We start from the raw sequence: 12,992 nt of genomic DNA, 5'->3' as shown, positions 1-12,992 counted from the left end.
CTCATCTAAAGGGTCCTTGCCCCGAAAAACGCTGTAGACCCCTGACTTAATCGACTACATAGTACACATTTACTGTAGTATACTATAGTAAGGTCATATCATTTGTCTTTACTAGTTTAAAAAGTACAGTAGACCACTCTGCTCTATACACTCCTACAGTGTTTGGTTGCTCACTAGGGAACTATTGTCACCTGTCAAAACAAAACGCATTCATGAACATCTGCCTTCTCTGTCACTATACTTTGGGGGAAAAGAGGCATAGAAACGTATAAAGAGCATTTTCTGCAGTAAAATGTGCCAGGACTCAAACATGACTACTGAGCAATGACAGTACCAGTAAGGTTTAATCATATTTCAACAAGTAATACATGGCATTATCAACAAAACGTCCCACCCTATGAAAAGAAAAAACATCAAAACAAATACATCATTAAGCAACGGGACGACACGTTGAGCTACTGTTCAACACCTGGACTTCAAATATTTAAACATTTACACATCATAGCATAGTTTTGAAACTGAAGTTTAAAACCATCACCTTCAGCTCCCCACAGCGCTATTGCTTCTCTGTTCCTTTTTCCTCTCCGGTCTGATGATGTCAATTAACCGAGGATACACATTCTGCTTCTTGTGAACATTGCTGCGTGTCGGTTATTTTTACTTGGAAGGTGGCAGGTTCAGGCATTGCTGCCATTAAATCTGTCGAGCTCAATGCAGCTGATGGCAGCACATTGTAAAAGTACTGTACGCTTTGTAACTTCATGTTGTAAAGTGACTGGGCTTGGTAGGGGATTTACGTTTGGATCACCTGTGCTGAGAATGAAGGCAGTCTTTGTTCAGTTCAGTCTACATGAGCGGAGAAGATGAAACGTCATTGGTGATGTACAAGGAGTTCGAGAGAGCAGTAGTCCTTCATCAGGTTCACGTGACAGGGAGCCAAACACTTTCTCACTTTTGTCTTTTACTGCTGATAGTTGCTATACTGACCCTGTGAGGAAACACACATACACACACACATACTTTAACTAAGCCAGTAAAAAGAAAATCCACAATTGTAACACTACATAATTCATAGTTAATGTCAAGTTAACTACTCTTACACACAACCCCCTCAAAGAACAACAGCGCGAAAGCTCACCGTGCTGACATTTTAAATCCTTAAACATTTCAAATGCAACATAAAAACGGATCACAATTCATATGTATTTACAAAAAGGTCAAATCTCACCTGGTCAAATGCATACGGACGCTGTGGCTGTCCCTGCGGTGGTCCGGGCTGTGGTGGTCTGTAGGCCGCATACTGCTGCCCTTGACCCTGGGGGTAGTTTGGGTACTGACCTGGAGTGCTCTGAGAAGGACCTGTGAAGTTCACATTCACAACACTTTCAATTGGATTTTTCTGTCGAGTTCTGGAGCAGGAAAGAAAGGCATACGTATATCTGCATTATTTATTCTATCTAGTTAAATCAGGGCTTGACAGTAGTGATTCTCCAAGACAATTAATTACACTGAACGAAACCGCAAATGCAACCCTTTTTTAACCTATTTTTCAAGAGCTGAACTCAAAGATCTAAGACTTTTTCTATGTACACAAAAGGCAGATTCCTCTCAAAGACTGGTCACAAATCTGTCTCAATCTGTGCTAGTGAGCACTTCTCCTTTGCCGAGATAAGCCATCCACCTCACAGGTGTGGCATGTAAGGTATAATCCTCAGCCAACCATGCGTTGAAGGGTTTTGAAGGGAATACACGACGTGGAGACCAAGAACCACCCGACGCCAGCGGTGGATTATCCTGCATATATCATGGGTATTTGCAAAGTTAAAGCTGTTTTTGATGTATACAGAGTAGCTTTAGATCAAACCGGTGAAAATGACTGTTATTTTCCTCAGTTTATTTTCAATGTAATCAAACTGACTGGAGCAGCACATGCGTTCTAGGGTTTTAATGCACAGCCTCCAGCCAATCAGAATCCAGTATTCCAACAGACCATGGCATAAAGAAAGATGCTGATAAGACCGCATGATTATTGCACAGGTGTGCCTTAGGCTACCACAATAAAAGGCCTCTCTAGAATGTGCAGTTTTATCACACGGCACAATGCCACAGATGTCGCAAGTTTTAAGGGAGAATTTGTCAGTACAACCAACCGGCCTCACAACCGCAGACCACCTGTAACCACACCTGCCCAGGGCCTCCACATCCAGCATCTTCACCTGTGATGTGGATGGATTATCTCGGCTAAGGAGTGCTCACTAACACAGATTTGTCAACTATATTTGAGAGAAATAGGCCTTTTGTGTACATAGAAAAAAGTCTTAGATCTTCGAGTTCTGCTCATTAAAAATGTGGGCAAAAATAAAAGTGTTGCGTTTATAATTTTGTTCAGTGAATTTTGAATGGGCAAGAAACTATTTTACTTACACGATCAGACCTATTGTCGATACAGTCAATAATCTGAATCTGTTTTTACTTCACCTACTTCATCGTTCTAAATGCCACCCCTGCCTGACCAAGCACCAGCTTAACAGTGTCATTCATAATACAAGTGCTTCCCTAGCAGCTCATTTTCCTGCCATGGCCATATGGCCCAGCAAAAGACAAAATGAACATTAATGACTGTAAACCAGATTTGAAAAAGGTCCGTCTTGTTCCTTTTTCAATTGGTTCAATTGGAGCTAAAAGCGCACACATTCTGTTTTGTCTGTTCACGTGTGTGTGGAAAGGTGCATGTGTTAACAAGAAAATCCTTTTGACAAACAACTGGATGACTCATCTTGTGTCGAGTCAGTCTATAAAACTAAACATGATGATGACACTAAAACGTTTCATAGGACGTGCGCGAGCCTGGACTGTAGTTGACTTCTGGTTTGTGTTTGGCTATGGTCTAAGAAAATAACCATTTATATTTTATTTAAAGGTCCAGTGTGTCATTTTTGGGATGATCTATTGATAGAAATGCAATATAATACACATAGCTACTGTATGTCTTCAGGAGTGGATAAAAAGCTCACACAATGAAAGCGTTATGTTTCTATTACCGTAGAATGAGCTATTTCTGTCTACATACACTGCAGGTCCATATAATAATAATTATTATACTATATTGTATAATAATTGTATTAAATAAACAACATGTTGAATGGGTCCTGTAGTTTTGAGGCATTTAAAGAAACAGTATGGTACACTGACATCTAGCGGTTGAGGTTGGTATTGTAGTCTTAATTTAAAATATTGGAGAGAAGTTGTCAAGCTTCTTCCTGGTTTCTTTTGATTGTAATCTGAAATTATCTACAGGCACTCGATTGTGTGTGAATATGTACTTGAAGTTAACTGCAGCCCACAAACGCGCGCATGATAGGTAACGTTTGTTTATGTTGTCACTTTAAAACCATCTTTTTTTTCCAAAGAGGCATAGAACACTATAGCATTCGTGTTAAAACATCGAAATCTCCATATAGTGATGATTCATGTGAATGTCCCTGGCTCTGCCTTTATAAAGATGTAAAAACTGACTTTGGTCATAAAGTGATGGTTCTCTCCTCTCTACATATAAACTTTGAATTGGAGAGGTCCTTAATGCTCCCAAAGCATGTCTCAGTCTACAGAAGTATGATCTGCTCCCCATTTCATTTTACCAAAGATATCAATTATCAATTGATGTTTCACATCATCTTTATATGAAAGACTGAAGAAAAATGAATGATCAAATTTTAAGGACTTCTTCTTAGAAGTCTCTGCGAGCGACGCAAATGAAAGAATAAAACACACAGAAATTGAGAGACAACAAATGCCTTGTTCTAAATGGTTTGTTTTCTTTTGCTGCATTACATCGCGCCGCTTGCTTGCGTAGACAGAGCGTCCGAAATGGCATACTATGACAGTAAGTACCGATATAAATGAAGTACCTACATATCGACCGTTAAAACAGTACGTTCTATATTGTATGTGTGGGAGAAGTATGAATAGATTTCAGACGTAATGCATCCGCCATGTTTTATTGTCATGTGACCCATATGCTCTTTGACCTTGGCCATATTACCATCAACCTGTATCTAGGCATCAGTACAAACATATTAATTCACAGGAAATTCATTTATCTGTACTTAGACCATCCAGGTATTCCTGTTTCCCCTATTTTGTGCATACTGAGGCTTCAGACATACTACTCGCAACTCACTCGCATACTCATTTTCACCTACTAAAGTATATAGTATGGGAATAGGCGATTTCGGACACAAGTAGAGTGTAAGATGATAACGGATCAGACTTGTTGTAGATTTGTATCATTGGTATGCAGCATTGCACTGCATTTTCTTCATCAAAGTGAAGCTTTCAATGCCATATTCCCTCTGTGCTCCGATCTTGACTCTGGACCGTAGCCTCTCGCAATGCAACCAATCAATACTCAGGATACCACAGGTAACTATTACATTTAAAAAAATTATTAAGACCCTTGGGTACTCGTGCCTATCCTTAATATGAGCTAAATACTGATAATGAATGACATGGTGTCATAATAAACATTTACATTAAAAAGGTAAGGTATAATTACATTTTAGCTTGGCGACTAGTAGTTGAACTAGGAACACCACTAGCCACAGCGGCAGCCTAGTAGTGGCCTAATAATGATGTATGTGTTAAATTCTTGAGAATTATATTAGTTTCTTTTAAACATGGCTGAGTTATCTACGATCACTGTTTAAACGTTAAATGCTCTTTCCAAACCGCACGCTAGCCCACCTCTTCCAAGCAGGCCAGGATGCAGCAGACTTTAGGTGTCAAAAGCACCTGGGCACGGTTCCATTAGGACAGTGGGAGTACATCCTTAATGTCAAGCCCTGGTTAAATGCGTTCATATGTCGAGGTGTTGATGATGATGATGTGCACGGGTACCGTAACCCTGTTGCTGTGGGGGGTAACCCTGCTGTCCAGTGTACTGCTGTTGTGGAGGGTAACCCTGCTGCTGGGGTGGACCCTGCTGATACGCCTCCTGCTGCTGCCCATACTGTGAGTTTCCTTCAGACACAACGAGAGCAAGCCATCTGTCACATTTGCTGAATGTTCATCAGGTCTACTGGGACATACACAGTGTGTCGTGCCAAGAGTCATTGACCAATGACATTTCTGAATCTGACCTACTTGATTTGTGACAGGTTTAACGCACCAAGATTTAATGGCAGGAATAGTATTATGTGTACTGTCAAAAGATCTGTGTTAGGGTAAATGTTGCATACCTTCTGGCGCCCCCTGTCCTCCATGGCTGTATTGCTCTGCGTAGTATTCCTCCTGACCCGAGTACTGCTGTGGAGGTCCTAAAAACACAGTAACACCTTCAGACACAGCAGCACGGTGATGTCCCGAGTTACTCGTGAGCATTCTTCAGCGTACCTTGATGTGGGGGTCTGTAGGGCGGCATTGGCCTCTGCCCAATAACATGATTGCCCTGACCCATCATGCTCAAGGGATTCTGCTGGCCCTGGTAATGTTGCCCACCTCCACCGGCGGCAGGCATGTTGTACTGCTGGGAGGGCGCCTGCTGGTGCATCATGGGCCCTAATAAAACAACAATAAGATGTGTTTTTTATTATAGCTTGAATGTAGCTAAATGGTGGTCAATCAAAGTAGAATACCTGGAGTGGGCTGCATGTTTATGTTGGGACGTGGGCCGTAACTGCCCATGGACTGGCCCTGGCTAATATTCATCTGTCCCTGTGACGGCATTCCCTGCGAGGAGGGCGCAGCGTGGTTATACACCCCCATGGAGCCGTGGCTGCTAGGTGGCATGTTCATGGAGCCGCTGGGTATGCTGGGTGACTGGTTGGACCCGGGCCCCTGCATGGCCATTTGGTTGGGACCTACAGAGAGCATATCACATGATTAGAACCAGGACGATCTTTGAGCTCCTTTGCCAAATGCCAAACCAAACGGGACCTAAGGGAGAAAAACAAACACCTCAAGTGTGCCAGGTGAGAAGAATTCAACCTGACGGGACATATGTAGCAAGTGCAAAAATGATGTAATTAACATGGCGTTTCTAATTATGTGCTTAAAAGCTGTTTTACAAAATGCACAACTCCATTACCCTGTTCAGAGCGATTGTTCTTTGTAAATTCATATTCATTCGTTAAAAATCAACGAAGGCTAATTTCCTGAAACATGAAAACATACATTTCAATGCAACTAATGTTAATGAATTTGGCCTTGACATACAAGTAAGTTTACGGGAAAATGAAAAAAACCTATGCATTATGCATGGCAGGCCAGTGGATGGCGATGTTGCACTATAAAGAAACCCTACATGCTTGCGTGTTGGCGTGTGTATATGTGTTTATAATAGTGTGCATATTTATAGTAGTGTGTCTCACCTGGTTATAGTGGTGCAGTAAATCTACTGTTTGCTGGAGAAATGATAATAAGTGTCACTCGGCACAAACACGCATGGACGCCGCCATTATGGTTTGGGGAATACTTGTGTATACCTACAGACTGAATGCGTAATACTCATGCGTATGACGTCATCGTTTTAGAAAACAAGGCCTTCAGAGTTTAAACGGAAACAATAATGCAGTTTTCAAAAACTTGCACGTTGAGACCTATTATCAAAAGGGTTTTTGTGTAAATGAACAGCCAAAAAATATTAATTTAAGCATTTGGCAGACGCTTTTATCCAAAGCTACTTACATTGCATTATCCTATACATTTGTTTCGAAGTATGCGCCATCCCCTTGGATCCAACCCACAACCTTGGCATTGCTAGTGCCATGCTCGATCCACTGAGCTGCAGGAAAACCCATTAAAAGTTTCCGTTTTAGTTCAAAATGGTCTCGTGTAAACGGCCTCCAACCTTTCGTAAAGCCATGTCAAACTTGATCAGCCGTCTTCTCGGTCAATAACATCTGTGACTATTGGCAATTACACGGAATGGCAAGAACACGCACATATTGAAAGCACTGCCACATTTTGAAAGTGAAAAAGGGAAAGTGACCTATTTGTCAGTTATGGTGAACCATACCTGAAATGTGACCTCTGCAGAGAGTAGTGAACACACGCACAGCAAGTCGTGAACACACGTACACCCGGAGCAGCTATCACTGCAGTGCCCGGGGAGCAAGTAGGGGTAAAGGTGCCTCGCTCAAGGGCACCTCAGTCGTTATTGCACTGTAACCTCAATAACTGCATTAACTAATCTACTGCACTGTAACCTAATTAACTGCATTAACTCATCTTCTGGACTGCAATTTATTAACTCATATACTGCACCGTAACTTTAATAACTGCATTAACTCATCCATTGCATTGCAACTTTAACAGCTAATGTCAATAATCTATGCACACTTAAGTCACTTGCACTATTGTTTAGTCTAAATTATTATCTGTTCATATCCACCTGTACATTAATGTTCATAGTGTTAATGTTCATAGTATATAGTCATCTGTATATATTGTTCATAGTACATACCTACTGTCATATTTTCATAGAACATACTTACTGTAAAATATTTTCATATCTGCATTATATTCTCTCATATTGTATTCTGTATTTATTCTAACTGTATATCCTGCACTTGCTAACTGCACTTCTGGTTAGACCTAAACTACATTTCGTTACACTGTACTTGTATATGTGTAATGACAGTGAAGTTGAATCTAATCTAACCTAACGACCCTGAGGATCAAACTGGCAACTTTCTGGTCACGAGTACGACTCTCTAACCATTATGCCACGACTGCTTGATTTTAATTTGTTCATGGTCATGTGAGAGAGAGGGGCAGTCGAAACGCTGCATGCAACATAAGAGAGAGAGAGAGAGAGAGAGAGAGAGAGCTGAACCCTCGCAACTCTACAATGAATAAAGTAAAACAAAATTGTAAATAGGAATCATGAAAAATGTATCAATGGCGGCCGGTGTTGATAAATCTAAATGGGAAGCAGACACAATGATATGTTCTTATGAGAAGTAGCCTATAAAAATGTTTTTGCTACCTTGGCATTAATACTCCAATTAATGAATGGGAAAGTATTTACGCCTAGGCCTGCATGTACACCATTGTGTCGTAATCAAGTTCCTGACGCAGTAACGTGCTAGTGTCCTACATGTGGGTTCCGCACACGGCATGCAAAGAACACATGCTGTGTTGTTATTCGTAATGCGTTAAACAGAAAAAATGAATTGCTGTTGTTTACGCTAGTCTTTATTTCTTTGTTCTCTAAATGAACGGCATTAGAGGTTTAGTGTTTGGCTTACCCGGTATCTGCCCATTCATCTGGTTCTGCATGTGTGGGGCGGACGGGCCATCAGAGGGCATAGTGTGACCGTGAGGTGGCTGCGGGGGGGCTCCACTCTGACTCATGGGCATGTTCTGAGTGGGCGGCTAGAAATGGAGGGAAATTAAGACACTACATTAAACTCCTCTGTAGGGAAGGTCGCTCATGATTTATCTGACAAGTCAAAATAACAGAAATGTAACCATCTTTGTTTTTCAAATGAAAGAGAAGTATCTCATCTGTGGTTATTTAACAACATTAAAGGTGGTTTTAGTGAGAGAATATTAGATAGGTTATTTATATGTATGTGCAAGCAAACACTCACAGCGGGCAGAAGAGATTGCATGTTTTGATTGGAGTCTGCTATCGTTGCCAGATACACTAGATTTCTGTGCAGCATCTGTTGGTAGCTGTCAGACCAAAGGAAAGAGGTGACTGAGTTGACCTTCTCATCATGTGATATAAAAAGCTCATTGAGAGCAAAAGAAGGTTTCTGCATCCTATATGCATGTGACATCCACATGTGTCAACGTTCTGCGGTGCGGAGGAAGCAGCATCTGTGACAGATAACAGTGAATGATGAACTTACTGTGAGCATTCCGCTGTTTTTCCTTTGCTCTGAAAGTCCATGATGCATTGAATCAATTGATTGTTTTCATCCAGCAACTGCAGGTAGGTAACACACAAAGAACACAAACAAATTAAAGTACTAACGTTTTTTACAAGTGAAACTGAGACGTGCCGGATATCAGAAAACTCTCGATCTCTCTAGATTACTGTAATGCACTATTAGGTGAGGCAGACATACCCTGTCAGTTAAAATCTAGACAAAATCTCCAACTGATCCAAAATGCGGCAGCTCAAGTTCTTACACGTACAAAAAAGTATGAGCATATTAGCCCGGTTCTGTCAACCTTGAACTGGTTACCTATAAAGCATCGCATAAACTTTAAAATCTTGCTTATTACCTATAAAGCCTTGCATGGTTTAGCTCCTCACTACTTGAGTGAACTTCTAACGTATTATAGTCCATCACGTGCACTACGCTCTCAGGCGTCAGGTCAGTTGGTAATAACTAGAATTTCAAAATTAAGTGCAGGCGGCAGATCCTTTTCCTATCTAGCGCCTAAACTTTGGAACAGTCTTCCCTGCACTGTCCGGGAGGAAGACACACTCTGTCAGTTTAATCTTGCATACACTACACTATTATAATATATATATATTCTGAAGGTTTAGGCTGCACTAGTTAGATCAACCGGAACCAGGAACACTTCCAATAACAACTGATGCGTTTAAGTGCAGAACAGTACTCTACTCTCAGTAACCCAAGGTTACCGGAGCGGGCAGGACGCAGTTCATGCCCAGACCTGACAAAAGCTGAGATGATAGAGCTGTATAAAGAAGGACACTGTGACTTGAGACGTCTTCACTACAAAATTTCATAGACTTAAAAAATATATATATATATATATTTTGCCTTTTTGTGCGCGCACTGTCGAGCTTGTGCAGAGGCTGCAGTTTTTGCCAGAGGGGAACTGGAATCCCCTGGTTAGGCCTGGTTTCCCTCTGAGGTTTCTTTCTCCTCCAATGGAGTTTTGGGTTCCTCGCCACCGTTTGTATACTATTTTGCACTGTTTGCCTGGCCGGGGGGGCTGCTCGAATTTTATAGTTTAATTTAACTAACACTTCATATAGGAATTTATAGTCTGTCTAATATTTGATTTGTTTCTCTCCTTATCTTGAGTGTGTAGTTCTTAGTGATGGCCCCTGTGTGTGTGTGTGTCCGCATTTGTGTGTGGAGCGATATGTGTGTGTGTGTCAGTGTCTGTCTTAGCTTTCACCTTTTTTATATGTTTTTATACGTACATTATATGTTCAGAATCAGAATCAGAACCAGAACAAGCTTTATTGCCAGGTGTGCTTACACACACGAGGAATTTGTCTTGGTTACAGAAGCTTCCAGTACACAAGTAAGGTTACAAGACAAGTAACAATCAACAAAGGCAACGAAAGTACAGAATAAAAATAAAAGTTAAGCTGACAAAGGTGAAAGTGCAGTGTGACATATTAAAATATACAAGTTATGAGTTTATATATGTGAAATGTCTGAGGGGAAAGTATTGCACACATTGATTGCACTGTAGGGTGTATGATATGTATATACAGATGTTGTGCTTATAGTTAATGTGCTTCTTTTACAACTGTAACAATGAGAATGTTTTTGTCTCCATAGGCACACCACTAATATTTTTCTACGGCATTTTAATAAAAGCGACTTAATATCCTAATTTAATTCAAGCATAGTCCTGGCTTAAGCTAAGCCTTGTCTGTGAACTGGGCAAATATATTTTTTTAATTGTTTAAATTGAAATGGTGTTGCACATTTTAATGTGAACTGTTTCTTTATTAAGTTTAACGTGCGGAATACGAAAATCACATTCATCTTTATTTTTGTACATTTCTGTATTATTACTTGTACTCAAAAATGACAAAATGCTGGCATAACACGGAGCTAAAAACAACACTTTTAACACAACAGTTACTAAAGATTTACTTTTGATGGTTTTTGTCTTTTGTCATTACTGTCCTCAAGAATCAAGTTCCAGATGTCGTCACCCATCACTGTCCCTGTGCTACAGACATTTATAGAATTTTCTGACGGTGACTATTACAAAATGTTTAGTTTTTGTTTATTTGCAATACAGAGATATATCGCCATTAATGATTAGCTCAAAATTGACCAGAGTTTAAAAACGGATGCTATATGTTTATTTTCATTACCACAGAACTGTACAAGAACTATAGACAGGTCCGAAACAAGAGTGTGCTACATGGGCAACTGTGTTTCACTCTGCGTGCTGTGTCGTATAGAAAACATGCACACAGCACACATTGGCCATTGTCATTGTATTCGCTCGCTTTTAAGTAAGTGTGTGCTTTTCGGTTTACCTTTTTTTGCACTGGATGCTGTGGACGTGTATTGGACGCGACTACTCAGTGACGGTTCAGCCGTGTACGTGACCGGACTCGATTATGATCACTTGCTTCAAATCCGAAACGAACAATATCGATGATGTGAAGCGGAAGTCACGGTATTTGTTGACAGTTTGCGTTCGTGTTAAATATCGTGATAAAAAGAAGGCGAGCATGTAACTTAGCGGCTAACAAAGAGAGCGCACGGCCGAAGCACTTTAAACCGTGAGATACCGCATTAAATCCGCATCTCCTCACGTATGTGTGTTCATTCTCTAGCACACGTTTACAGTATAATATAGAGGAAATGTAAATGATTGTTACGCTTGTTTAACGCGTTCGTGGCCGAGGTGTCACAGCTAACCCTTTAGCCGAAGCCGCTACACCTGACGTCACGCTTCATTCAGATTTAGAAAAGACTGAATTTGAAATTACCTTCTGTATTCCCGCTGGCGTTATGTCGCCCTTGGCGCGTTGCCGGTGCGGTGCGAAAGCCACAGACATACTGCAGTGAGTTTAACGTGGAGCCGGAGAAAAACACGAAAAAGAAGCCGCGAAACAAACGCGCCGTGCTGAAACAACAGACTGCACCACTGAGGACGAAACAGAGGGGAGAACCGTTGACTGACTAATGAGAATGAACCACCGAGGACCGTGTAGAGGGGGAGGACGCTGAAACACACGGAACGGAACAACCGAAAAGGCTTGTTGATGTTGTGTGTCACGTGTTTTAATGCTTGTGTGTGTATCAGCAGTGCTCAACCCCGCTCCTGGAGAGCTTTCGACGCGAAGTCAGATGTGTGTTCGCCTTCGTGCGAAGACCCGACAGGCCGATGACATCATAGTAACGCGAGAGCGATTCGAAGCTAGGCTTGTTTGAGATGAACAAAATCTGCGCAGAACCGATCAACGGTGATCACCGCGAGCTGCATGACGGTTAGAAAAGTGTCCGAGTAACGTCCGCCTTGCTCTGACCTCATGCTGACGTGTGCCAAAAAACTCTCGCGACAGCGAGGCGGCTGCGTCGGATTGAGCAGTCGAGCGCAGTTGCTCTCCACCGACTGCGCTACTCAAAAGCATGATGGGAAACGACTGACTGACGACACAGCTTCAAGCTCATTGGCTGAGAATGTCAGCTGATATTTTTTTCCCCTTAATTCTAAGAAGTCCATTACCTATAGCCTAATACGATTTACTTTTTCTATAGTACTTAGTAACTAGATGAGGAAAAGTTTGTGAACAAACTTTATGTTGGCTTGAGAAAGTCTGGTGAAAAAGTTTGAATTGTGAGATAGAAAGGAAAAAGAGGTTAGTGTTACAGATAAAAAGATAAATTGATAAAAAGATAAGTAGATAGGCAGGTCTAATTTTAAAGAAATTTAATAATTAAAGTTAATTATTTTAAAGAAAGGAATATTTTAAGAAAAGAGCTAGAAAGGAAAAGAGGTTAATAAAAAGATAAAGAGATAATAAGATAAAAAGATGAAGAGATAAAAAGATACATAGTAGTAAGATAGGTAGGTAGAGATGAATGCAGAGATTTATAGAGAGTGAGTGTATGTTCATGTTTAAAAGATAAGAATTGTAAAGAAAGAAAGAATAAATGTAAAGAAAGAAAGAAAGATGGAGCGATGGATAAATAGATAGAGATTAGTGCATTCAGCAGACACGTTTATCCAAAGCGACAAAATTATTATTATATTTTTAAAGAAAAGAGCTAGAAAAAAAGAGGTTAATAAAAAGATAAAAA

General features: G+C 40.8%; 1 protein-coding gene across 3 annotated transcripts; it reads right to left on the bottom strand.

The window, feature by feature from the left end:
• Positions 1–325: 325 nt before the first annotated feature.
• Positions 326–12,322, bottom strand: ss18 (SS18 subunit of BAF chromatin remodeling complex). 3 transcript variants are annotated; one of them, XM_079452110.1, is made up of 10 exons: positions 11,219–12,322; positions 8,859–8,935; positions 8,595–8,679; positions 8,250–8,376; positions 5,634–5,858; positions 5,392–5,556; positions 5,238–5,315; positions 4,897–5,019; positions 1,229–1,359; positions 326–988 (listed from the first exon to the last, which is right to left on the bottom strand). In XM_079452110.1, exons 2-10 carry the CDS (start codon positions 8,897–8,899, stop codon positions 962–964), a joined length of 1,002 nt encoding a protein of 333 aa, XP_079308236.1. In that variant the 5' UTR covers positions 8,900–8,935; positions 11,219–12,322; the 3' UTR covers positions 326–961. The 3 variants fall into 3 exon arrangements, with proteins under 3 accessions (XP_079308236.1, XP_079308237.1, XP_079308235.1); XM_079452111.1 differs by having other exon boundaries at positions 9,747–12,287; XM_079452109.1 differs by having other exon boundaries at positions 11,678–12,214.
• Between the last annotated feature and the right edge of the window lie 670 nt (positions 12,323–12,992).

Source organism: Barbatula barbatula (assembly GCF_947034865.1).
Source record: "Barbatula barbatula genome assembly, chromosome: 3".
In the NCBI taxonomy this organism is placed as follows: Eukaryota; Metazoa; Chordata; class Actinopteri; order Cypriniformes; family Nemacheilidae; genus Barbatula; species Barbatula barbatula.
This window is presented reverse-complemented; position numbering and strand designations above follow the sequence as displayed.